Here is a 25,571-nt window from a genome sequence, read left to right as displayed (position 1 = left end):
TTTGAGTTATATTTTTGCCTCCAGCTACAAATGTCTCATTATTTCCTTCATGTCTAACGGAGAGAAAGAACCAGGCATTCAGACTGTAGCAGAGACAAACAGCTTCTAAGATTTTCAGCGACTTGCCACACGGACAGAAAAGTTGCTGAAACCAAGACTAAAATAATCTCCAGCTGAGAAAGAACAACTTGCAAAGCAATAGTCAAACAAACCACCCGGCCTAGCTGTTGCTCCTTTTGTCCAATTCTGTGATCACAAATGTTTTCTGCTGGACCTCTCTCTTATGTTTCTGCAAAAGGATTTGTTCACATAAAAAAAACTTTTAGCAGCAATTAAAGAGATTTATAAAACTGTGCATGAGACTGATTTCTAGACAAAAAAAAAGGTCAATAGTGCAAATAATGAACTTTGCAACTGCATCTGTCAACACCTCTTATGAGAGGCGGCCATGTTTGCTCTTTGGTCCCTGACTTTCTTGGTTGGCATTATTATTTTGGAGGGGACATAAGTTAATTTTTACATAATTTCTTATACAAATTTGCGAGTTTGCACAAGACTTCAAACTGGAATGCCACATGTAACTGAATTTGTTCATAGTAAATATTATCTTATCACTGGCTGCAAACTAACTGTGCTCTTAGTAACACTGTACATTTAAAAAAAAAGAGAGAGAGAAAAGGTTGCTTTGTAATGTTTTCATCACAGGAATCTTTTGTTGAATTTTTAGGATATTAAAGTTTCCTCTCTGCTGTCACAAGCATCAGTCTTGGATGTGAAGAGTTAAAATGATGCTTGAGTTTGTGGTCAGCTGAGAAACCATTTTTAGGAAGCGCTTCAGAATCCCTTTATACTTATTAGTATAAGCATAAACAAATACCAACACATTCTGGTACGTCAAAGATATCATTCATTTTTTCCCTAAACTTAAAAATGCACCTTTTCATTTGTGTTTTTCCTGTATTACTGATTCCCTGCATATAGGATTTACTTTTAAAGCTGAACAGAAGTTGAAAGAATCTAAACTAAACAACACCCAGATCAAGTAACAGGAAATGAAAACAAAGTAAAAGGAAGTCAATATCCTTTTCAGTGGGAAGATGTTGTTCTTTTACAATAGTGAAGGTCAACAAATGTTTTTGGGTTTTTTTCCTCACTGAAACACATAAAGCATCTTCCTCCCCTTCATTTATGTTGCAGGTGGGTCGAAGGCCTTCAGGCGGCCCTTTCTGACGTCACTCTGTTATTTGAGGAGACTCTGCTCGGGTTTCCCACGAGGCCCAGACTCCTCTCTTCTCCCTGACCCCCCAGGAAGCAGGGGTCACGCATCAGAGAGGGGAATGAAAAGGACTCTGATTTATGACCCACTGTAGATACCTTCAGCTCAAGAGAGGGTCTTGTTACAGAAGTTGCAGCGGCTTCTCAAAATGTGAAGCTCTGACAGTTTGAAGGAGAAGTAGACATCCTGAGCTGTGAGGCATGTTACTGAAAGTTAAAAACAGCCTTTTGAATGTCTTTGTTCTGTGTCAGGACAAAAACCAGGTACAGTACAGTGGATATTTTCACTGCATTCCTGGATATAAACCACCACTTGACTTTCTGTCATTCCTAAACTTCGTCTTAAAAGATTTTATCTCAGTCCGTCAAAAAACATTTCAGTTTAAAAACTATATCTGGATTAACTCAAACTGTTTGGATTCAGTGCCTCAGCTGTTATTCATAATTTCCAGCCACAGATTGTGACATTTATTTAAAAAATAAAACAATCCACTTATTTCTACTTTTTGAGATTATATTAAGCCCTAAAATCTGTCAAACAGAAGCAGTTGCCTATAAACATATGTTTTCTAATCTTTTTTCTTTAACCACTCACTGTTTCTCCATAACCATGGATTAGTGGTTTAGGCAGCACAAATTCATGGATATGGACTCTAAGCAGCTTCATTTCAGTGAGGAAAATATTTGAGTTTGTTTTAAACAGTGTCACAACCCCTATTCGCCTTGTCACGGTTTAGTATTCGAGATTAGGTCAAAGGCTGAAGCGTCCGCTTTTCTTGTGGAATGTATTTCCTAATTATTTGCAGAAAATCTTGCAGATTTATTTTTTTCATAAAACCTATGTAAAATATTTCAAAGGAAGTACAGCTTGGAAAGTTGAAACACCTTGATGCATATATAATCACCAAATTAAATCTTTCATTTAGCCGTTGGGCCTGTTCAGACCGTACATCAACAAGTGCTCAAGCTGATTCAGATGTAAGTGGACAAGCTGAACAACAACCATTCACATCTGGAATTAAAATCCTCCTCACTGAAAAGATTTCTCTGTAAAGGTCATACATTGTTTCCTCTTTTCATACAATCTCTAGTTATGACTAAGTTACTACGTTGATTTATGTTTTTTTTTTCCCCCAAAGCTCGATTTAGAGATTTTGACTCAACAGTGCACAAAACCACTCCTGCTGCAACAGACAGTCTCACCTAGGTGTACTTTTTAGATGTTTTGAGAACGTCTTTCATTAAATTTGCACTCGCTAATGAATGGTTCTGTCTGGATGTTTCATGTTTGAGTCCCTGAGTCATGAACCGAGCTCCTCTCTCACATGGGCAGTCTGCTGCAGCTGCTGATGCAGAAGAACTAGGCCAGATTTGACACACTTCACAACCCATGCTAACTCTGACACACATTACTGCTGCTCAGGGCACAGAGGAAAAAAAAAAAAAAAAATCAAAGCTACAAATGTCATCGCAACAGGAAGTCCCTCAAACACACACACACGAAAAAAATCTGGATTCGATCTGAGCCCTTTGATTTTTGGGGGCTTAAAAAGTTAGCACAAGTGTCAAACTGCTGTAAAGAAATTTTACTAAAATGATTGTGTAACAAATTAGAAGTGGGTGAAAACTTTTTTGGTGAACAAAAGTGCAGAGTCAAAGCCTGCGTGAGAGGAAAAACAACAACAACAAAAGCCTCTGCGGCTTCAAAGCTCAGACTCCCGCTAGTTTGCCATCCTCTTTTCAAACGACCAGACCATTTTTTTTTTCTACTTGCAAACACACTGAGTCATAAACAGGTACACCCGACTCGACTTCCTCCCACCCACCCCACAAAAACTTTGCTTGCTCAGCACCAGACTGATGTAAACCACGTCGGCTGTGTAGCAGTCAGACCCGAGTAGCTCCCTGCCAGCTGTTATCTGTTTATTTCCAGTGCAGACAGAGGGAGAGGAGGCCCAGCTCAAAACACGACCATATGCTTAAAGCTTGTCCCGTGAACCCAAAACAGGATGTCACAGCAGGCCCTCTGGTCAGAGTAAGTGACTGAGACTCAGCCACACAGGAGGGATTTGGCTTTATTCTGTGTGTGGGAAGACAATGCAGCACAAAGAAAACACTGTGTTCATGGTTAAATGTGAAGTTTTTGTAGTTATTACAAGCTTGCAAAGTATTGTACAGCCAGCAGCCTGAAGTGGTGCTATGAGATGTCTTTGAACTACTTTGTGTGTCGGTTAATGAAAAGTTTCAGAATGTGATCAAGTCTCTCCTCTGAGCTGTTCTGCTAAAGGCTACATGTTATTAGTATTTTGAATTATTAATACTGCTTCTTTGGTTGTCAGATTAATAAAAAGTATTATTATATTTCCATTTTGTGAAGAATTTAAAAGCTTGACTGCTACAAGACCAGAGGTGTGTAACGTTCTTGAAAGTAAAAAATGAATTTTGTTTGAAATTAATATGCAAAAATTGGGATTTTTTTTTCTTGTTTTACTAAATTACCATGAGCAAAACATACAAATATTTTAAGTTACCAGGCAAAGTAAATCATCTAGACGTCATCTCTTTCAGGGAAGACCCGGCATTTTTCAACAAGATAATGCCAGACCACATTCTGCAGCAATAACAACATCATGGCTATGTAAGAGAAGGATCCGGGTACTGAAATGTCCAGCCTGCAGTCCAGATCTTTCACCTATAGAGAACATTTGGCACATCATAAAGAGGAAGGTGCGACAAAGAAGGACCAAGACGATCGAACAGTTAGAGGCCTGTATTAGACATGAATGGAGAGCATTCCTATTTCTAAACTTGAGAAACTGGTCTCCTCTGTCCCCAGACGTCTGTTGAGTGTTGTAAGAAGAAGGGGAGACGCCACACAGTGGTAATAATGACCTTGTCCCAACTTTTTTGGGATTTATTGATGTCATGAAATTTTGAAACAACATATTTTCCCTTAAAATGATAAATTCTCTCAGTTTAAACTTTTGATCTGTGATTTGTGTTCTATTGAGAATATTAGATGTTGGCACCTCCACATCATTACATTCAGTTTTTATTCACAATTTGTTTAGTGTCCCAACTTTTTGGAATCCGGTTAGTACATTGTATGAACATGATCATTTATTGTGCTAACATCAAAAAAAATATTGTTATAATAATGTACTTTGATTTTAGAATGTAATTTTTTTTTTTACATTGGGAGGCAGGTCACCAAATATTATGTTCTAACAAAAAAAAACATATTTTAATATGACAATGTTGCTCAAAACAAAAGACAGTTTTCATGTTTGTACAATGGATTATCTCATTGCAACATTAAACATTTATTGTAAGAACTTTTTTTTTCTCTCTTTAAGAGTTGTATAAATACATTTCACAGGCAACAGGATCCACTAGCTAATGTTTCACTTTTCATTTTTAGATCTCAAAATCAAAATGAAACAAAAGGGACGATCAGATATACCTCCTAAGATTTCTAGCCGGCCACATTGAGCTGGAATGTCTGAAAACAACGGCTGACTCAGAGAGGGGGACAAAGAGTGTCAGGAGGAGGCTGCAGACAAGGTGGAGGGTTTGCTCCCAGATGTAGCATCAGGCCACACACAGGACTCCTTGTCTTCCAGCTCAACCTGCTGCAGCTCTCCAAACACCATGCTATGCAGGGAATGCTAAACGGATTAGCGCCCAGCCTGGTGAGATAATGTGAAAAATAAAATTTTATGAAGCGATTTGAAGGCCTGGGAAAGAGTCAAGGGTGAGACAATGTTACGCAAGACTGAGCTGAGATAACGTGTGCATGTCGATAATTGTGCCAGTGTGATTAACTAGATGTGAAAATAAAAGTGTATGATATGCAAAACACTTTTTTGTTGACATGTGACGTACAAATAAGCATGTGCTGATATTTCTCAAAAAGTTTTAAGATTGTGTAAAAGTGCTAGATTTCTTGCCAGTCATCCAGAAAGTGAAACAGTAATTTGATACAGATTAATTACAAATAGACAAAAATATTTCAAGCTTTTATTTTTACAATTTTGACGATTATCATGTCTATGTTAAGAAAACCCTAAATTCAGTGTCTCCGAAAATCAGAATATCACTTTAGTCCAATAAAGAATTCATGTTTTAAGCACAAATGTCAGGCTTCCTCGAACTAAATACTTAGTTTGGCCTCCGCTTGACTTTGGGCACCACTGATATAGGTAGAATATGAGTTTCACTGAGGTGATGGGTAAGAAATATTGCATTTTTCACAATATTATTGTTTTTAGATGTGATGCCCATGTGAAACTGTAAAGCTTAAAGTTTCATAGTGTGGATTTTGCTCTATAACGCCTGTGAAATAAATGTAAGCGACAACAGTGGAAGACAACACAATTGGTTTCTCTTTTCTGCTTTTATTAGCTGTGTACATCATACACAAAACCGTTTTGGAATAAAAAACAAATCTCTCTCATATACACCAAATTTTAGAGCCACTTTGTAAACATGCAATAAAAATAGGTCTATGTAAAAGCCGCTTCAGAAGTGTGTCGTGCTCGTGACAAATACAGAAAAACATCAAGGCTGCAAGTTTTAATTTATGACATGTATAAATAAACTAAGCCCATCATTTTTGGTTAGCGCTCAGCACACGAGTCCTCGCAGGCTAACCTCCACATACTTTAACAGATTGCAGTGGCATCCTCCAGGGCAAGAAATGGGAATGACCTTTCAGGGAGATAAAGTGTGAAGCAGTGAGAAATGAATGGAGTGAGGTAGGATCTGTGCTTATCAGTGGGAGGAAAGTTGGTTCATCCTCCCCTGCATGCTTTCATGGACCAGCTGCATGGGTTAAACATCTGTAAACTAACAGATGGTGAAAGTGACTCCCTACAACATTTAACAACTTCTGCCTCTTTTCAAACAGAGTTGAACATATTAGTTTGAAGGATTCCAGTTCAAAGTCCTTACAGGATGGGATATTAACCCAGGTTTTCCATGTGTATCGTGGTTTGTGAATCAGAAACTTACACAATAGTCACTAGACCGGCGTAAAATGCAATGCAATGACCTCAACTTTAAATAATTTTCTTGACCTTTGTAAGCAGTTCAAAAAAAATGAAGTAAAAAAAATATTAATTTGGCCAAATATTGTTTATAGTTGTTCTGGATGCTGATGTTCTTCTGAATCCAGCTCAGTGTTAAACATCCTGCTGATTTTTACACTCTCTAATTTCCTCTATCTGTCCAGTTCAGTGCAATCACACACCCCACAGGAGCGTCTCACGAGTTTATTCCAACGCCTGCGTTCAAGGACTAAAATTGCAAGAGAAAAAAGAAGGAAAGAGAAACAAACTCAACTGGGACAGATTCAAATGAGGTACACAGTTCACTTCACTCTGACATACCCCCTGTTTACCTTTTTTTACAAGCTATATTTTTTAGCTATTTTTTTTATACAAAGAAAAATATAGCTTAGTGGTTTTTAAATTACTCAGTACGAGGGTGCATTACTGTCAAAAGTAACAACCTTTAAGCATGTTTCAAACCTCTATGTGCCTTTTGAGGGGTTTCATGGGGAATTCAAGTCTGCTCAGAATCCAGTTCTGCCAAAAACAATTTAAAAAATACTGAAAAGAAACTTGACATGTAAAGCATAATGTCCACATCACTCACCCACTGATGCTATCAAGCTACACTTGGAGAGTAAGGACAGTTCACACTCAAACAAAATATGATAGGTTCTATAAATACAACATTTAAATCTGACAAGGTGAAACTATCAGCTGTTCTACAGTAAAGGAACTAAAGGTAACTATGTGCCATGGAATGCCAGTAATACTGATTTTAGTTAAATGAAAGTACAAAGCAGATACATGAAGGCCGTAGTTTTGCATTATGAAGCTCTAGGAACTTCATTTGAACAGACGTGTATTTCAAAATCTTCTAAGAAACATGTAAAAGTCCTACAAATTCCAGACATAAGACCTGTTAAATGCATCAACCTTTGAGCTAATCATCAACTACGTGCTAAATTTTAAGCTTGCAATAATTATACAAAAGCTGTTGTTAGTGTTAATGAGTAAATACTAAAGAACCGGTAGGTGGTTCTTTAGTATTTACCACACAACTTAAGAAAAAAAAAAAAAAAACAGTACATATACACGTAATACAAGAAACACATTAGCATTTGGTGTTGGAAAAGTTATCAGTCAGCTCAATGTTAATCTAATCCTCTGCTGTATGGATCCTGTTTTAATGCCTGAAAACTGTTCAAATTGAAAACTGGTACGCTTTGTCCCTTTACCTCTGGTTTATAGACTGATGAGCAAAACTAGATCCTTCATCTGTTGAATTTACTAATTAGTTTAATTGGTACTTTTAAGAATGCACTTAAACACTGGCTTACAGTTTATGTGAAAAGAAACGTTTAGCATTCCATGGCACATACAGTTGAAACCAGATGTTTTGATACACTGCATAAAGAGATATTTTATGTTTATCTTCACTGTTTGACATGAAATCATACAAAACTTTTCCAGTTTTATGTCAATTAGGGTTGATGCAAGCAAGGGAGCCAACAAAAATGACCCAGTGACACCAGTTCTGTCAGGAGGAATGGGCCAAACATCCAGCAAAATATTGGGAGAATACAAATCAAATGTCGGGGAAATATAAAGACTGTGTACAGTGTATGCAAACTTCTGGTTCCAACTGCAAATCTTCAATCCTCATACTATACAGTTGACTCTTTGGGTCCTTCCTGAGCTGCATTCTTGCACCCATACAGCCACTTAATGACGCGGGCATTTCTCTCAATGATGGACACGCCAGTGGGAAGCTGCTCTGCCAGTTCTTCCTGAAACAGTCCGTCTCCTGAGTGACGGGAAAACTCGCTGGGCTCTGAGCCGCCACAGCCGTCCCCTCCTACGCTCCGCAGAGCCAAGGAAAGCGTGTCTATTGAGCTGGCGTAAGAGAGGAAGTTCTCCCGGCCCAGACGCTCTATCATGTCCATGTCCAGTCCACAGAAGTCAAAGAAATGCTCCTGCTCCGACAAAGCTACCGAACAGTGCAACCGCAGGTCTGACTTGGAGCGCAGCAGCTCTCCAAACTGCCTTCTCTGTGGCATCGGGGAAGCACGCTTCCATGGATCACTCTCATCATCGTGCCTAATGTCTATTTGGTCGGTGGCGCCATTAATAAAACCATCCTTTGTGTTTTCAAACGTGCAGTTAAAACCTGGACTTTGGATAGACTCTGGGGTGCGTTCTTGGTCTGTCTTGCTTGACCTTCGACTCATTGGTCCTCCATCTGTGACATCTTTGTCGTTGGTCCAAGACATTCTAGAGTCCCCATCCCGTGAGGGTGCTTTCTCGTCACCTATCACCATCTTCTGAACTCTTTCTCCTCCGCCGCTCTTTTCTCTCATTGAACCCTGGAAGAGGCGACGTACAAAACTATATCCCTTCAACTCCATGTTATTGTTCTCTCCCAGTGTGGAGCTGTTGGGGCTTTTGCACTCTTTCTTCTGCCTGTATATTAACAGGGAGTCTGGCCTCAGCATGCGCTTGCCTGTACTCCTTCTGAGAACTGGGGCACTGTGTGGCGCTACCAGGCCGTTGATTCCAGGCGTCCTGGGACTTGGAGGCATAACTTTGCTCACGTTGCTCCTGTTGTGTGTTTTGATGTCAGTAGAAGTCCGTCTGTTCTCCTTTCTGGCATCATTTTCATTTTCGTCTTTTGAGGTGAAGGAGCCAGAGAGAGTGGAGAAGGGGGTGTTGGATGACCGCCGCGGGGAAGAGCGAGGGGTCAAGCTACCGGGGACAGAGATGGCTCTCCGAGGCTGCGGTGGTGGCGTGGCACAGGGCACAAGCACAGGTTCTTGTTTGGTGTTGATCACCTGTTGACTCTTGACGTATTTGGCTTTGTCAGCCTCAAGCCTCTCCACAGCGCTGACCGAACGGCCGTGACCCCCACCGTCGATCTGCCTGCGCAGGTAATCCGGACCCTTGTTCAGCAGCCTGAGAGGAGAGGGGGACCCAATTGGAGTGAGGGGTTTCATGTTACCTTACTGAGCTGGGAAAGACATCAAAACTGCAGCTTCTAAACTGGCTCTGAGCTTCCGGTCCCCACAGTGAGCTGCTGTTGGCTTTGGAGAAGTTTCTAAAAGTGAAAAATCGCAGCGACTCTCATTCCTGTTTCTCACAGCTCTCAAAACTTTCTGAAAGGGTTATGAAGAAGTGGTAATTCAAGTGACCGCAAAGTCCAAGTTTGTTGCTATGTTTTCTATAGATAGCTCACAGTCTCTTTGTTGGGCGGTGGAAGAACTCAGACTAATTGATATCTCTATCTAGCATTTACCCAGGCATCTGACCAGGCAGGCAACGGGGAAGTGCTTTTTTTGTCAGCCAGCAGAGCTCCCAAATAAGATGCTCCCTGCCCACAGCGTGGCAGAAATAGGCAGGGGTGCACTTTGGAAGGGTTACTTCTTCCTCCCCCTCTCTTCGCTTCTCTCGTTTCGTCTCTTAACTGCACCCTTCACTGTTGATCTTCTTGGTGGTGGCTGCCCGGTGAAATGAGATACAAAATGGCCTCAAATATTTGTTTAGCGCAGGTCTTCTCAGGGGCGGCAGGTCAAGACTTATTGTTTTGGCACCCGTCCCGGGTGAGACGACCCGAGGGTGGCCGGCACCAGGGCACTCGGTCCGATGATGGGCAGGTGGAGAAGAAGCGGATCGCGTCCTCGTCCTAACCTCAGCTGCGGAGACCCCTGGGAGAGACGGGGAGAGAGAAAGAGTGGTTTTAGTTTGATGTGCTGCTCTCCAGGGCAGGCAGCGGAGACCAGATGGCTGCAAAGACAGCGGTCCCTTTAGCTCTGCTCAGACTGTACCCATTTAAAACCAGAAGGAGCTGCATGACTGCAGCAGGCAGAGATATGAAGCTGACATAATTGAGCCTTTAATTACTATTGGGTTTGTATATAAATAAAATCTAAAATGTCCTTGCAAGTCTCCCTCAACGCAGGATGAATTGTGACTGAAAATAAACCGTATACGGACTCTGTTGTCCAGAAGGGATGATGGCATGTCTGCTTCTATCTTTTCTCTCTCTCTTTTTTTTTTTTTTTTTTTACACAGGAAGAGAGCCAGACCTTTTCTTATTCTGAGGAGTCATTTGTTTTAGCTATTTTTATCTTTAGTACTGAGACAATCTGTTTTGGCACCAATTCAGCTGCTTGCTACAGTTAATAGACTAAAATAAACTTTACAGGCAGAGATATTTCCAAACAATATATTACATTTTGAAACAAGTCTGATCAACTGATGTCTTAAAAATCAGATCAGAAAACTATAGTCAGACTGCTGTAATTCAAAGCCACTAAATGCTTCTAAATGAAGCTATACACCTCCAAAGTACCAATTGTTTCACACTGAACGCTCTTCATTTTAACCAGTTATTGCAAAAGTTAAATGGGACACTAAAACAAACAGACCATGCTGTTTCCATAAAAGTTACCACATTTAGCACTATTATATTTTACATCAAGTTCATGCTGCTTCTGCATTTGAGAGGGTAAGAAGCGGGTTGCACATGCTTATAACAGGCTGGACTCTGCAGAAGGAGTATATTTAGCTAGAAAACACTCAAACACGGTTATCAGGTGTCTGTACATGTGCGTGTATGTCTGGATGTGCATGCAGCTATGGGTATTTGCATGTCTGCTCTAGTTTTTCACCTGAGTTGTGTGCATGTGTCTGCATGTGTGCATGTGTGAGTGTGTGTGTGTCAGCTCAAGGCAAAAAGACCATTTTATAAGTGGTAGTGTCTGGAAACCAGAACCCCAAATTCACAGGTGGTTTATGGTCCAAATAGGGAGAAAAGTGCTCATTGTTTTCCGCAAGACAGCGGGAAGGCCGTTATTGTTGGGTTTAAATTTCCTTAGGTCAGCTTCAAGTGTTATCAGCAGCTATTTTAGTTTTTCCTTCCCACCAAATGAAACAAAAACAGTAAGGAAAATTATTTATGTTTCATTGTTATAATAATCTACATGACACATCTGACAGGAAAGCGTGGAAGTCTTGTTGACAACACCCCCATCTCAAAGTCAGAATTTCTTAGGTATCAAGATATGTGTCAAACTGAGGAAGCACAGAGCTGCCACTTCAAGAAAAACAGAACCATATCATGTCGTAAAGTATTGTACCAACGAAGCTTTGCACATCAGGCCTGTAAAGTGTTTTTTCTGCTTTTTCATGTGTAATTCAGCATTTGTGCTTCCTGACTCTGTGAATACCTTTTACTCAAAGGATTAAATCTGAATCAATTTCTGTCTGAAGTGGGGTAATTTCTTCTTATACGTTGTTATTCTTCACAAATTTGTGCAACAAATTGAGGCAGCAGTTAACGCAAACTGTGTATGGGTTGTGTTGTTAGGTCCAATGCCATATTACGGAAAGAAGAAAAGCAAAAAACCTTTAATGACCAATGAAACACACACCAATCAGATCGCTGGGTTAGATTTCTTATGTTTGATTGTTGCATAGCTTTGACAGGCTGACACCGACTTTAGCGGATTCCCCTTAAAGTAGAACATCACTGGCTTTAAAGAAATGCAGCATGTGCTCAATGATGCATGATTCACACATCTTATGCAAAACACATTTAAATTAATCACAGCTGCCTGCAGCCTTTATTTATTTTCAGAATAATTGAGTTGCATCTGCATACTTACGACAGAAAACTATTTCAAACTGTTTCATATTTATCACCAATTGAAAACAAAGGACAGGTAATTGCACCACAGCTACCAAACCTTTCATATCAGTGCTGAATTTCTTTTATTTTGTTCATACATAAAACAAACCCTAAAAATGAAAATATAACCAGCCTGCTGAAATAGTCACACTTCCATATGAAAAGCTTGCTATATCTAACTGTTTTGTGTATGACTACTCTTCAGCTACCACTAAATAATAAGTGCTGCTGAAACTTTAGAAGAAGAGCTTAAGTTTCACCATAATCTACTTCATTCAGCCTCCACGCCCCTTGCAGAGCTTGTCAAATGGCATGCCACTGTAAATTACCTGAGGAATGGGGGGCCCTGGCATGCTGGTTAGCTTTTCCAGATGTTGGAGCTCGGGAAAGCCAGCCATTGTTTAGGCAGAGTTCCGGGAGAAATTTCTCACGACAGGTGTGGAGGTAAAAAAGGAGACAGGGCTTGGCATGAGGCAAGAAAAATGAGTGGAAAACGGGGAGGAAGTGGGACTGGGGTTACAGTTCAAGTTTTGGGTGTTGGGGGGTATTGATGAATGGATTTTCCCTTGGTACATTCTGTTCCCCATCTGAGGCTAAAGATACAACGCCACAACTGATTTTCATCTGATGGCATCAAAACACAAGCCTGAGCAGAGTCTTAAGTTGTGTTGCCAACTTTATTGTAAAGGACTAAAAATGTAAACGCATACAACTTATAAATACTGAAAGTAGCAGACATAAATAAATCATTCAGTGATCATTTGAAAATAACGTTTTGATAACAAAAAAAACCTTAATCATCCTGCCAGGTCCCGTAGCCAGTGGTAATGTGGCAGTATTGTTTAATTCAACTTAATTAAGATAATATCTGCCACCTAAAATGAAGAAGCTTCAACATTTCTGGTTAAATCAGTACTTGCACCAATTCCAAAGAATATCTTTGCTGTATTTGTAATGCAAACGACAATCAGTGAATCTGACATGAAGGGCGTTAAGGGAATCCATCACATTTAGATGCTGTCGCTTGTTGAAAGTGCTCACTTTCTAATCATACATTTAACTCTTACTGAAAACTGTTAATTAACGGACATGTTAACAGACAGATGTTTCCAGAAAATACTGATTAAATGCTGCAACAAAAACACTCAGTACACACACACACGCGCGCGCGCACACACACACACACAAATGGAGAACAATGGGGCCCCATTAGCTCCATTGACCGTAATGAGCCAAATTAGTACCCAGCCCATTCTCTTGTGATCTGAAAGCTTGTGAAAAGCGTGAGACTTCTTTTGAATTTCTCTTGTGCTTCATGACCTCCTTTGTCTCCCGCTGTAGGTTGTCATTAACCTCTGAACCCTTTCCTTCTACTCTCATCTCTACAGTGAACACCGCCCCCATCTTTTCCTCCGTAATACCACCCCAGCTTCTTTTCCCTGCACTCTCCTACCGTCTCTACCCTCTCATTTCCCTCGCTTCTTGTAAACACATGCCTGACCTCTCTCTGAATCTGTTTCCCTGTCTGGCTCCTTTTACCGTTACTCCCTGTATCTGAAGTAAATCTTAAAAAGCTTTTGTCCCAACATGTATTGTGTTAAAAGTGTTTTATGTATCAGGGCTACATCTGTTTAAACTCTGGATATGCTCACTTATTTTTTTTTTTCTCTTTTAGCAACCGACTTCCTGATGAGTCAGGAGGTCGTTAGGGTCATAGTGTGATCAACAAAACACAAATACTCTCTCTATTTTAAAAAACAACAAAAGAAGATCAACAAATGAACAGAGTTTGTATATGGATGAGAACTGTAGGGAAGAGCATATTTCAGAAACAGACCTGAACAAGAGCATAAGTCTGAATAGAACAGTATCTGATACCAAAATTAAATCCTACCCTGCTGTTGCCATCACCAGTGTCTCTCTTTTCTAGTTTGAAGCGGTTTTTGTAAGGCTCCTTGCCCTCTTTTAAGACTTTCTTTCCATTTATCTGATTCTATTGCTTTAATAAATTGTACAATCTGTCACAGGGGACAGAACAGTAGCATCTCTGTTACTATTTTAATGGCTGCTGGCGACAGTAGTCGCTGCATCTGAACAATAAAAAGTCAAATCCATTACTGACAACTTAAACTTTAAATAATCTTAGTAGTAAAAAAAAAACAAAAAAACATACATCACGAAAAAATTGTGAATTCTGCATTTCATTGTGATCTGTGTTGTTTGTGAAAATATGTTGCAGTCAGATTCCATTGAACAGGTTGAATATCCCACTGGCATCCATTGTGCATTTCTGATAACTTAAAATAATAAACAACAAATATTACACTCTAAACAGTCCTTCCCAAAGTTATTATTGTGCACACTTCAGTTGTAAGCTTGATAATCGCTTTTCAATTCACGTTTCAGTAGATTTACCAGATGCAGGTCACAAAATTACACTTTCCCATCACGTTAGTTAAATGTATAAAAATACAATAAATGATACCGTTTGCCAGACAATAAGATAGTATTTCAGGACAAACAAAGAAATTCCTAAATTGATAAAAATCTGGTGTACATTGGTCAGCTAAAAGCCAAAAGCATCTCTCAACAGCTTGTTCTGTTCTGTTCTTCGCTGGGGTTTATTCTAGAACTGGACGTAAACTGACAGTCCTGCAAGAAAGTATTTGGTGATTTCTACTGTACAACTTGGTAATTATTTGATAAATAAGGTCTCCGAGCCTAAAGTCATCTCCAAACTAACAAACCCCTGAATCTCCAGCAACAATCAGTTGAACTTACAACCTTTTTCCGCTAGTTAAACTGCACTGTCCATCTCCGTCTTTCTTTCCTCCCTTCTTGTCCTCTCTGTTTTGGCCCAGTCCCCAGGGAAGGCTTATACCTACCTCCAGTGCAGCTTAAGAAGAAACAGATGTTTTTTGTCATCCCACATCAAGGAACCCAGACGGCTCCAACAGAGACGTGTAAAGGGAAGGGAGGTTGGCTTTATCAGCTGCATTGTTTGTGCCACGTAGATTTGATCCAAGAGGAAGCACACGGGCTGTGTTTAGATTCTGTCGTGAGTTATGCTGCCAGGTATAAGCAGGCAGATCATTTCTTGTGAAAAATTAGACAATCACAGGAAAATCCAGGAAGTGTTTGTTTTACGAGAGGAGAACCTGTAAATAAGCTTGCTGGGCATTCCCAGAGGAAAGACAGTTGACCTCTGAGGAAAAGGTCGATGAAAGTTCTTCTGCCAGGTTGGTAAATTCATAACTTTCCATCTGAATCGACATAAATTTGTGAGAAAACTTTGGAATACACACACACACAAAGGTTCACGCCGACAAATGTGAAATGAGAAATTGGCCAACAGAGTGGGAGGTGGAGGAAGTGAACATGGAGGATGTTGCAGAGGCCCAAGAAGAGGTAGCATTTTGATTTTCTTGTTGAATTAGACTTTCTTTAGGAGTAGGGAATGGAATCTTTTCATGTATAATAGTTTATGGGTCTTTTAGTATCCACTGACAAAATGTCTTAATCCGTGGACGAGTAAAATAAAAACCTGGTTTAGTTCATCTCGCATATAAATCTGTTTAAATCTATTGTTTTAAGATGTTTATGGATGTCTTTTTGTGTCTTCTTGTGGGAAACCAGAATGTTTGGATATGGAGCAATTCGTTCAAATTGTCCTTAATTCCCAAGTAATTCCCAGAAACTTCCCAATAAAAATTCACAATAAAAGTTTCAAGCTTTTGAGTTTCAAAATCTTTGGCAACATCCTGATTGCCTTTTCACTCTGACAAACATTCCCCACTAACATAATGGAATAAAGACACTGAGCTTAAGAAACTCTGCAAAGGAGTACGTTGAAGAAAAAGAGACGGCGTCATCTTCTGTAGCCGCTTTTTTTCTCCATTATTAATGACCAAGAACAACGGTCGTCCTCCATGTTCAGAGTTAAGTGATCTGGCTTCTCTGCCTCATTAGTCAGGTAGTGAAAAGGACAACATGGTGACAATTAAAGCTAAAGAGATGGAGCCATGGGGGTACATAAGCTACTCTCTCCCCTCAGACACAAAGGCTCCATTAGCCACTGGGTCTTCGGCTCCACACTCATGTGGAGCAGCAGGAGGGCCACCTGGGAGGACTTAACAGACCCCCGATCTGAATAGACCTCCTTCTGAAACCGTAAAATCGACAAGATGGGCTCTTAACTCACTGCGGCTGCTCTTTTGTCATTCAGATCAAATCATCATTGTGACAGCTGAGGTTTCAGTGGACCAAACATTTCTACTCTGACATGCTGACAGCATGGATAGCTAAATCTGAGCTGGAAAAAGACGACGCAGTGAACAAATCCATATTTTCTACTTACAACCGCAGAAAAAATAAAAATAATAATGTTTTGGGTTCATGCAAAAAAACACTTAGCTTTTAAAAGTTAGCATAATAAATAAAAGAAATACTTTGTATCCTGATCTGCAGCTGCAGTCCACTAAACTAATATCTACTAAAAAATTCGACTTCAGATGTCATCAGCCTTAAGCTTTACAGCTAACCTTACTGATGCTGTAGCACCACACCACTGCTTGTTCTGATAAGCTTTTTGATAAAGTGTCCATGTTTATTCTTGCTTTTATTGCCAGGCTAAGTTTGTCCTTACTTCAAGGCTTAGGAAGGGTGGTGTTACTGTCGATTACCGAACAGTCCGGTCCTGGCGGATAAAGTTTTATTAGTCAGTGTTTGTTTTTCCACCGAAAAGCTTTCTAGAAGAAAAGTCACAGTGTTCAAGCTTTGCACGCCAATGTTTCCAAATTAACGACCGGCTTAATGCCACTTTTACGTAACGGCATGGCATCTTAAGTTGATGCAAATAAAATCGAAAATGACGTAATTAACATATGAGGTTCAGAGGCTTTACAAAGTTGAAGCAAGCGACCGATTTATCTCTCCTCGAAGATCTGCATGTAAGCAGTTCTGTCAGCCTCAACGCGCCTCCATATCTTTATGATTCTGTGCTGACCTCACTAAAAATGAGTGAACAACCAAATGCTCGGGCAATTCAACAGATTATGAAAGTAGAATACTTAGTTTTGTACAAAGATTTATGACTGCTAACATGGCTTATCTAATACAGAAGGCCTATTTAGGCCTTGCAAGTGTCTTTAAAAAAGATGACTGAACAGCATTCTCTTTTACATAATTGAAGACTGCGGCAAAAACTCAGTGCTTTCAGTCAAGCAAAACGTCATCTGAAATGTAAATATTGAACCAGAATAATGATTTTAAATACATATAGATACTAAAATATATATAAAGAATTGTTCCATAATTAAACTTGAGCTTGAGGGAAGCGAATGTAAAACATGTCTGAATTTCATTCTTTTTAACAATGAGGTTTCCAGATTTAAGCAAATATTTTTGCTGCACTACTAAAGCTGTGAAGCACAAAAGTTTATTTTTGAATTCCCAACCGTTTTAACAGAGGTTATGTTTTAAATACAGAGGTTCTTCTTCAATACACATGCAGACATGGAACCTGTGCTTGATAACTTTTCAATACTGAATAAAAACTTCATATAAAATCAAACAGATAAATATGTCAACACATCATTAATAAGCAACTAGTGGAAGAAAAGTCCATACGTTGCTACTTTTAGAGCTTTGCCCACACAGGCCATTGTGAGAAATTTGGTGTTCCTTCTGCATGGAGGCCCTCTTCTCATGTCCACATGAGGTTAACTAAATAATTGAGTGTGTGGGCTCAGGCAAAACTTAAAAGTGTGGCACACTCCCAGTCTGGAGAATGGTGTTCGTGACACTTGTGTGTGGGAAGAGACTGTGTGGTAAGAGGGGAACAAAGTGCAGCGAGGCGGAGCTAAGTTTGTACACAGCACATCCAAATCTGACTCACAACAAGCAGGCGCAGCAGCTCTAGACAGCATTGTTTTGGAAATTACGACCACGGCCACTTCTACCCCCAACTCGCCCCCACCGCTCCCCCAGCATGCCAGCCTGGCTTATGTGACCAACAATAAAAGCCACAGTGATCACAGTGTGTGTGTGTGTGTGTCTATGTGTGACCGTGAATTCACTGTCCTGAGGTTGTTTATAGAGAGCAGTGGAGAGGCATACATCCAGGCGCATCCCTCAATCTGCCAGAGTCTTAAATTATGAAGCTCTGTTCTCACACACACTCATTAAGGTCTGCTGGTGTGAGTCCTTGAGAGAGACGGCGCTGTCTGGCATGCAGCCAGATGTTTTATTTCACACATTCAGAACATTTTTCACACTTTTTCCACTCGCGTCAGACTCAACAGAGTCCTAAAAGATGCTAAAGCAGGAACGCCCGCTTGCAGCAAGCAGCAGCAGACTGTAGTCAGCGGTGCTAAAGCATACACCTGTTCCTCTCTATCAAAGCGAGTAATAGCAGAAAACGTCTCATTCACGCAAACACGCCAAAAGGAAACCTACACTACTTTTGGCGCATTATTCTGAACACGCGTCAGTGTTGCAGGTTGTAAAAAAGTTTAGCACTGACTTGTGAGTGTTTGTGATAGAGCTTGTTTGGAGAAACTCGGGGGATAAAGCTGCTCCAGTTGTGTCTCCAAACTCTGCGACTACCCTGCTGAAGCCCGTCCAGCCCCTCCCTCTGTGGAACAACACTCCACCACTTTAAATGTGTCAGCATTGATTCAGCATCCACTCAACAGAGCAGTTCTAAAAGGCTTGACTTCAGAGTTCATAAAATGTTCCACTTATCTTTTTACATGAAAAAGTTTCCCAAATATACTTAATTGGAGGCGCAAAGTTGCAGCTAGGTCAATCAAGATTTGTCAGTAAAAAACCATGCATTTTAAAAAGTGCAGTGGATTTTTTTTTGTGTGTGGCATATTTATAGTCTTTTAAGCCTGGCTTTTACATTTTTAATGATTCTCCGAGACATGAAATAATCATAACTAAATAATTATGATGCACCGGTTAAGCTTGGTTATTAATTATTAAAAGCATAGCAGAGAAAAGACTAATGCAGCTGATGTGCTGCATCAGCAGTGAACGGGTACTATTTGACTTAATTCATCTGACACAGCTGAAAGTTTAAGTAAACAGAACCATGACTATTCACATTTTACAGGAATGTTCTGTCTCCTGAACACTGCTGAGGAATCAGCTTGAAAATAAAACAACACAATAATAGTCACGTACAGGATGAGACATTTACTGCAGAACATTAAGTTCACTGCAGGACATAAACGTCAAGTTGCAGGGGCTCTAAAAGATAGCTAAAAATGTTAGAAAAAAGTAAACTTACCTCAAATGAATAAAGCAAATATTTGTGGCTGACATTATTATGTTTCCCAAATTTAGCTTTATGCTTTACAGTCTCGGTTGTTGTGAGTTAGTTTAGACTACTGCTGTGCCCAGCAGGAGGTGGGATCATGAAACTCCAATTCTAGGTCAATCATTCATTCAGAAGAAACTATGAAAGTCTTAAAATAGTCTTAAAATTACTTAAAATTTACAATATTTCTTACAAATTAATTAATAAATATGTGTATTTGATATCTTCACATCCTTCTGTTCTCTTTTTCTTCCCATAGAAAGTACACCTGGACAAATGCCTCCGTTTCTGCCCGTTCCTGTCTTGGACCTCAAACAAGTTTGCTGCTCCAATTGAGCCTGGTTCTGATGGAGATTTTTTTTTTTTTCTAAAAAGGATCAAAGGAATTTGTTCTGCTCCACTGTCGCCACAGGCTTGCACAGGATGAAGGATTATTCAAAAGTCACAATGACTATTGTGGATGTTTTTGTCATCAATACACTGTTTTTAAGGAGTTTATCAGCAATGTTTGTATAGTTCATCCAAGTTAAGGCTTTATATCTATGTTCAGGTTATTTTGAGGGCCAGACGTTTGAGAAACATCGGTTTAGACACCAACACTGGATAAAGTCTCAACATTGATCATCATTTAGGTTAAAATCAGCCTTGTTTATGCAGGAAATGATGCATAAACATATGGGAAATGCCTTCTATAAGTTTCAGAGTTATTCTGGAATATTTGCATTGCAGTAAAACAATAAATATTCAAAGATAATAAGAAGATACAGGTAGTAAAAAATATGCAAAGTAAGACTCTTCAAAATAAAATAAAAAAAATCTACACTTGTGCTTCTTTTTATGGTCCCAAACTTTATCTTCCTAAGACAACCCTAACCACTTCAAAAAATCTTCAACAGCAACCAAATAAACACATCCAGAAACTCCAACAGAGAGACCCTAAACCGAGCTCTCCTCCTCTTCCTCGCTGCCATTTACGCTTAGCCGTTAGCCTCCACTGAACCAGCCAGCTGTCTTCTCTCATTACCAATCAGCCGACCTGCTTTGCCTCAAACTGCACCAAGTGCAGCCGAGAGAGAACCCTCCATTCGTCCCCTTCTCCTCCCTTTGCTTCTGTCAGAATCCGAAAACACATGGGTGAATCAGTGAAGTCGCATCCACGGGCTCATCCTCCGTGGAAGAGGATGTCCAGCTCGGTGCCATCTTCCTCACGGATGAATGGACGCAGCATGCCACGGCTGGGATTGATGGGACGTGGCAGAGCAACAGAGGTGGCCGGTCAGGCTGTGAACAATTACAAAGATGTGAGAGCAGCGGTGAGAAGGGCTGCTCTCACAGCTGTCAGCCACTCACATGGAGGCTGTCAGGAGATGGAGATCTGTCAGATCATGTTTCATGATTTTCTTGACTACAATGAATTATGGATTGAGTCATAAGCCCATGAGGGAATGGAACTAATGCAATAATAGCAGCTGGGCTTAACGTCTAAAATATTTACAAGATAATACAATGAACCAGCCAAGTAACTATAGTAATTTTGGAGGAGCTCCAGAGAGCCACAGCTCAGGTTGGCTATTAGTCAGGCACTCGGCAACTCTGAATCTGGTTTTTATGAGGAAGAGTCAAGAAAGACAGCCAAGATATATCCCAGTTTTTTTTGCACATCACCTTGAACGTTCACATGTCACCATACTGCTACCATCAGAAGGGAAAGCAAAGTCATTTGAGTTGGAAAAAAGCTGGATGGACCTAAAAACAAGAACCCGTTAAAGACTGCAAACGACTAAATGCTGCAGGATACTGCCTCTCATTGATACACGTCAGAATGGCCTAGTCAAAGTCCAAACCAGTTCAGTAGCAACAAGAATTGAAAATTACTGCTCAAGAGGCTCTCCATCAAACCTGGCTGAGTTTGAGCTATTTCACAAAGAATAAAGGAGAAGAGATAGATTTTGACAAGTAGAGGTGAACATTATATTAAATTGCAACCATTATCACAATGTCACTTTGTGCAATATCCCAATCAACACAAAATAGACTCATTATTTGAAAGGATGCTACATTTCAGGTGTAATGCATCCATGATGAAATGTTTGGCCAACTATATGGACTGTATCTTCCTTCAAAGCCAACAGATGATGTTAAAGCTCATGGAGGGCAGAGGAATAATCATATTTTTTCACGTCGTCACGGCTATGTTCAGGAATATTATCGAGTCTGCATATTTTCCTGAAACTGTGCAATACAATCAATCAGATTCTCAAAGTTAGGTTCAAACATTTAACCCAAATTTTAGCTTCTGGAAGCAAACCAGCAAGCAGTAATGGTAAATCTTCCAACAAAGACAAAGCCACATGAAAGTTTATATTCAAAAAGTATTTTAATAACTTTTGAGGGGGAAGAAGAAAAAAAAAATCTTTGCTCTTCAAATTGTTACTTGAGTGAAGAAGATTCCACACCCCGATGTTTACAAAATAGAAGAAATGCCAGTTTATGAAATAGATGGCAGGTCTTTCTGGAGCGTGCAACCAGCTGTCCTTCGTGACAGTGGCTATTACTTTAACATATAGTGTCTGCCTAAATGCATGGATGCAGACTGTAACTGTGGAGCTCAAGTTTTAATAATTTCTTGCTCTTTTTCCAATAGACCCCCCCTCCTTACAGTTGTTAGAACGTTCCCACAAACTTTTAGCACAATGGGCGACAAGAAGCTGTAAATTCAAATTATATGACTGGTGGGTTTGTTTTATTCTGTAAGTGTTTGAAGTTTTACACTGCACTGAATGTCAAGTGTCTCAAACCAGCTGCTCATCTGAAACACACACACACACACAAACACACTCTGTATACCCAGAGGGAAGATGATGTCATTAGCAGTGTACATTTTCCCCCTTTAATTAGAAACTCGAGCTTCCCACCATAACTTGGAGATCTTTACATGTAACCGAGAGGGCTAACAAAGCGAATGTTTAATGTTTCCGTTAAAGAGCAGTGTTCAAATGTAAGGCACATACAAAATCTTAATAGCTGCTGTGGTGGAGCTGACTGACATTTAACTGATAAAAAGCACGAGTGACCAAGTGAAAACTAAAACCAGACAATGTTCTGCAGTTTCTGCTTGCTCTTTGCAGCAGGCATTGATGTGGTTCAAACAAATCAGATTAAAAATGTACTCAACAGCACAAACAAAACAAAACCAAAAAAATGGTAAAATTGAATAAAAAGGATTTAAATTGGGGCATTCCTTTGCAAGCAGTAGATCGTGTGGTCTTTGACAAGTTTATTTATTAGCTCTTTGTCTGATTATTAAGGTACAAAATACTGGGTAAGCAAAGCAAGCAAATGCATGGTGTAAAGGGTCATAAAATCAACATGTTTCTGCAGGTTTTTCTTAGTACTGTCTTGCATCCATAACATCATCATCAACGCCCCCTCTGGTGCTGTAAATCAAGCAAAAAGGCATAAATAGCATTTTATTTAGCCATGATAATGATGTTAGGACTCCCATCGACGACTCAGATGAAAACTGCAGCGAATGGCTCTCTGCATTTGGGCTCTCCCCCAGGGAGATAGACGATGTGTTGTTGCTCTGCAGGAATCAGACATATTACTGCTTCGAAACCAGTAACATGAGGGATTTAAGTCTCACTGCTTATTATTTGTTTTTCACATATAATTTTTCAGTTCCTTGCATTAATATTTGTTCAACTTTTTTCAAATTCTCAACCTCAAACCTTGGCATTTGATGAGATGCACACAAACTAGTGAAAAATTGTTCAAAGAGGATGGAGAAAAAAGGCTGAACCGTGTGGCATCCACTTGTATTCACCCCCCTGAAATCAGACCAAATAAAAATGCACTCGACCGGAAAATTTGTCGAGAAAAATGGTATGCATATTTCTGCAAGGCACTGTAATGTCAGTCAAATTTACATAGTTAAAAGTTAAGAGCAAAGAGATCAAAATAAATCTGTCTCCAGACAAATCACCCTAACAAGAGCCTGAAAATTGATTAACCTGAAAAGAAAATAACACAGAATTTACATTTAAAGCTGTCACTTAAGTCTTTAAAGTTGTCAAAAAAAAGTAGGTTAACTCATCTGCTGAGAAAAATCCCTTGATGTGTTCAAAAGCTCTTGAGCAGCTCCTGTGAGAACCTTGTGGAGAGATTATTGCTGCGTCAGTCTTTATTTTTACTACAGAAGTGTCTCTCAGCACAACTAAAAGATCATCTCTCCCTCAAGAAAGTGAGAATAAAGCACTCCCAGCAGATGATCTGCATGAAACAGAATTACATAGTCGATCAAAACGACACATGCTCACCTATTAAAGTCAGGATAAATTTATTTAGAGACACGTGTGGTTTGTTTAGTCTGGCCTCTAAGTTGTTTATGCTCCTGATCCCACTCAAACCAACTCTTGACACTCATTCAAAATAAAGTCTGCATACGATGGGTTGAGATGGGTCACACACTGGACCCCGGAGGCCACATGGTTCTGTCCTTGGAGGAGAATCTGTTCACTTTGAAGTGTGTAGATTGCATAACAGCCATACCTATTTTCCTTCTGTTGTTTTAAACTTAAGCTTCTAGTCTTCTGTTTGGGAAACAACATGCATTATTTAGTTCTTTATCTGCATGAACGCAAGTAAAGAACTAAAAAAAAGTAGTAAAGTCAGCAGATACCCACAGTGGAGGTTTGGAAAACAGATGGATATATTTCAGGTCAAACCTACAAAGCTGTGAACCTACTGCCTCATGTCATCTGTATTTGCCCTAATGAGAGCGCAGGGGTCAGTCAGCTACCCCATTCTCTTCATACCAGCCAGCTAAACTGGGCGTCAAGGTCTGTGGATTGGTTTACACCGCACAAGATGCATTGATGCACTTGTCAATTTTTCAGAAAAAAAAAATCTGTTTGGCTCAAGTCGAAGTCTTGCTCTTGTGTTTATGGACAACATGCACAGCCAGAAACCAATCACAGTCATCCTGACCGGGAGAAATGACTTTACAGGGCACGAACTGTATGACTTTATGGCTTGTTCGTTGCTTCACAGGCACAAGCCATAAAGATGTCAGATAACTCGTGCAAAGACAAACATTCTTTAAAGAAGGAAAAACAAGTAAAATAAAAAAATATATAATTCATTAACACTTAAATGACCTCCAGCTGGGAGGTCGCTGTGTCATCAGCATATGGAGTTCATATCATTAATTATATTTCTGACGAAAATACAGTGTACAAATCACAAACCAGAACAAGCAAAGAGTAAAAAAAAAAAAAAGAGAAAATTAATGACCCAGATTTCCCGATCACGGATCAATTCATCCCACCATGTGATCGCTTTCCCGAACTTCCCAATTAAAATATCTCCCAAATGAGCCCCGATTCAAACCTACCCGCGTCAAGTTTAACAAGACGGACCTGCCTGCACTCACCTTATACACCCAGGTCATCCACTTTGTTTGATTCCCAAATCCAGTAAACGTGTAGAGATCCGTGTGTAATGTCAGACGTTGAGCGTGGCGCTCCGCTCCGCTGCTGCATCTGTAGCACCACTGAGCAGCGGAGAGGGAGTCCCGACTCCGACCTCCCCGCTCTGAGGAGGGAGGGAGGGCGGGCAGGTAGGAGGAAGTTGCCGTAAAACATTAACACCAATAATTAGGTTTATTTAACCTGATAAAGACTAAAACTGTGGGTGTTCATTTCTCAGAGACATATTTTTCACCATGATATTCTTACATTTCTGAATGCCAGAATTCCAAACTGCATGTTTTAATCAAGGTGAACGAATCTTTCAAAAGAACAACAGCAAGAAGAAAGTCATCGTTGGAAAAGAAAAAAGAATGAAAAGAAAACAAACGAGAAAAAAAAAAACATAAGTTCACTTCTATATATCCATAGAATTAAAGCTACATCATTCTGATCACAACATCGCTACTGTGATGCATGGGGCGGAGACAGGGGTTGGGCCAGAACAAGCAGTTCCCCTCCAAAACAGTTGGTGGCAGCAGAGATGTATGCTTACACAGCATATATAAATATAAAATATATAATATAGGCACAAATTTGTCCAATTCCAGAAAATTTTTTATGCCTTTGTTGAATTATTTAGAAAATACAGATGTGCTCCATCGATCTGTTGTAGGTCAGTCACCCTTGAGGGAGCAATGTCTCAGTCAAACATTTGAAAACTGATGTTCACAGAGCCTCTCCTTCCAACCTGACAGAGCTTGAGT

The 25,571-nt window shown here is 39.9% G+C and overlaps 1 protein-coding gene across 1 annotated transcript; it reads right to left on the bottom strand.

Moving 5' to 3' along the window:
* Positions 1 to 5,652: 5,652 nt before the first annotated feature.
* Positions 5,653 to 24,951, bottom strand: fam110d (family with sequence similarity 110 member D). Its single transcript, XM_014984991.2, has 2 exons — positions 24,771 to 24,951; positions 5,653 to 10,027 (listed from the first exon to the last, which is right to left on the bottom strand). The coding sequence occupies exon 2, from the start codon at positions 9,317 to 9,319 to the stop codon at positions 7,994 to 7,996; it is 1,326 nt and encodes a 441-aa protein (XP_014840477.2). The 5' UTR covers positions 9,320 to 10,027; positions 24,771 to 24,951; the 3' UTR covers positions 5,653 to 7,993.
* Between the last annotated feature and the right edge of the window lie 620 nt (positions 24,952 to 25,571).

The sequence above is a fragment of the Poecilia mexicana genome, unplaced genomic scaffold (genome assembly GCF_051168715.1).
Source record: "Poecilia mexicana isolate PSO_F unplaced genomic scaffold, ASM5116871v1 scaffold_16, whole genome shotgun sequence".
Lineage (NCBI taxonomy): Eukaryota > Metazoa > Chordata > Actinopteri > Cyprinodontiformes > Poeciliidae > Poecilia > Poecilia mexicana.
Note: the sequence above shows the minus strand (reverse complement) of the source record. Positions and strands in the feature narration are given on the sequence as shown.

What these genes read in the sequence shown, in the direction of transcription:
- fam110d (XM_014984991.2), bottom strand. Translation starts at nt 9,319, where the DNA reads ATGAAACCCCTCACTCCAATTGGGTCCCCCTCTCCTCTCAGGCTGCTG.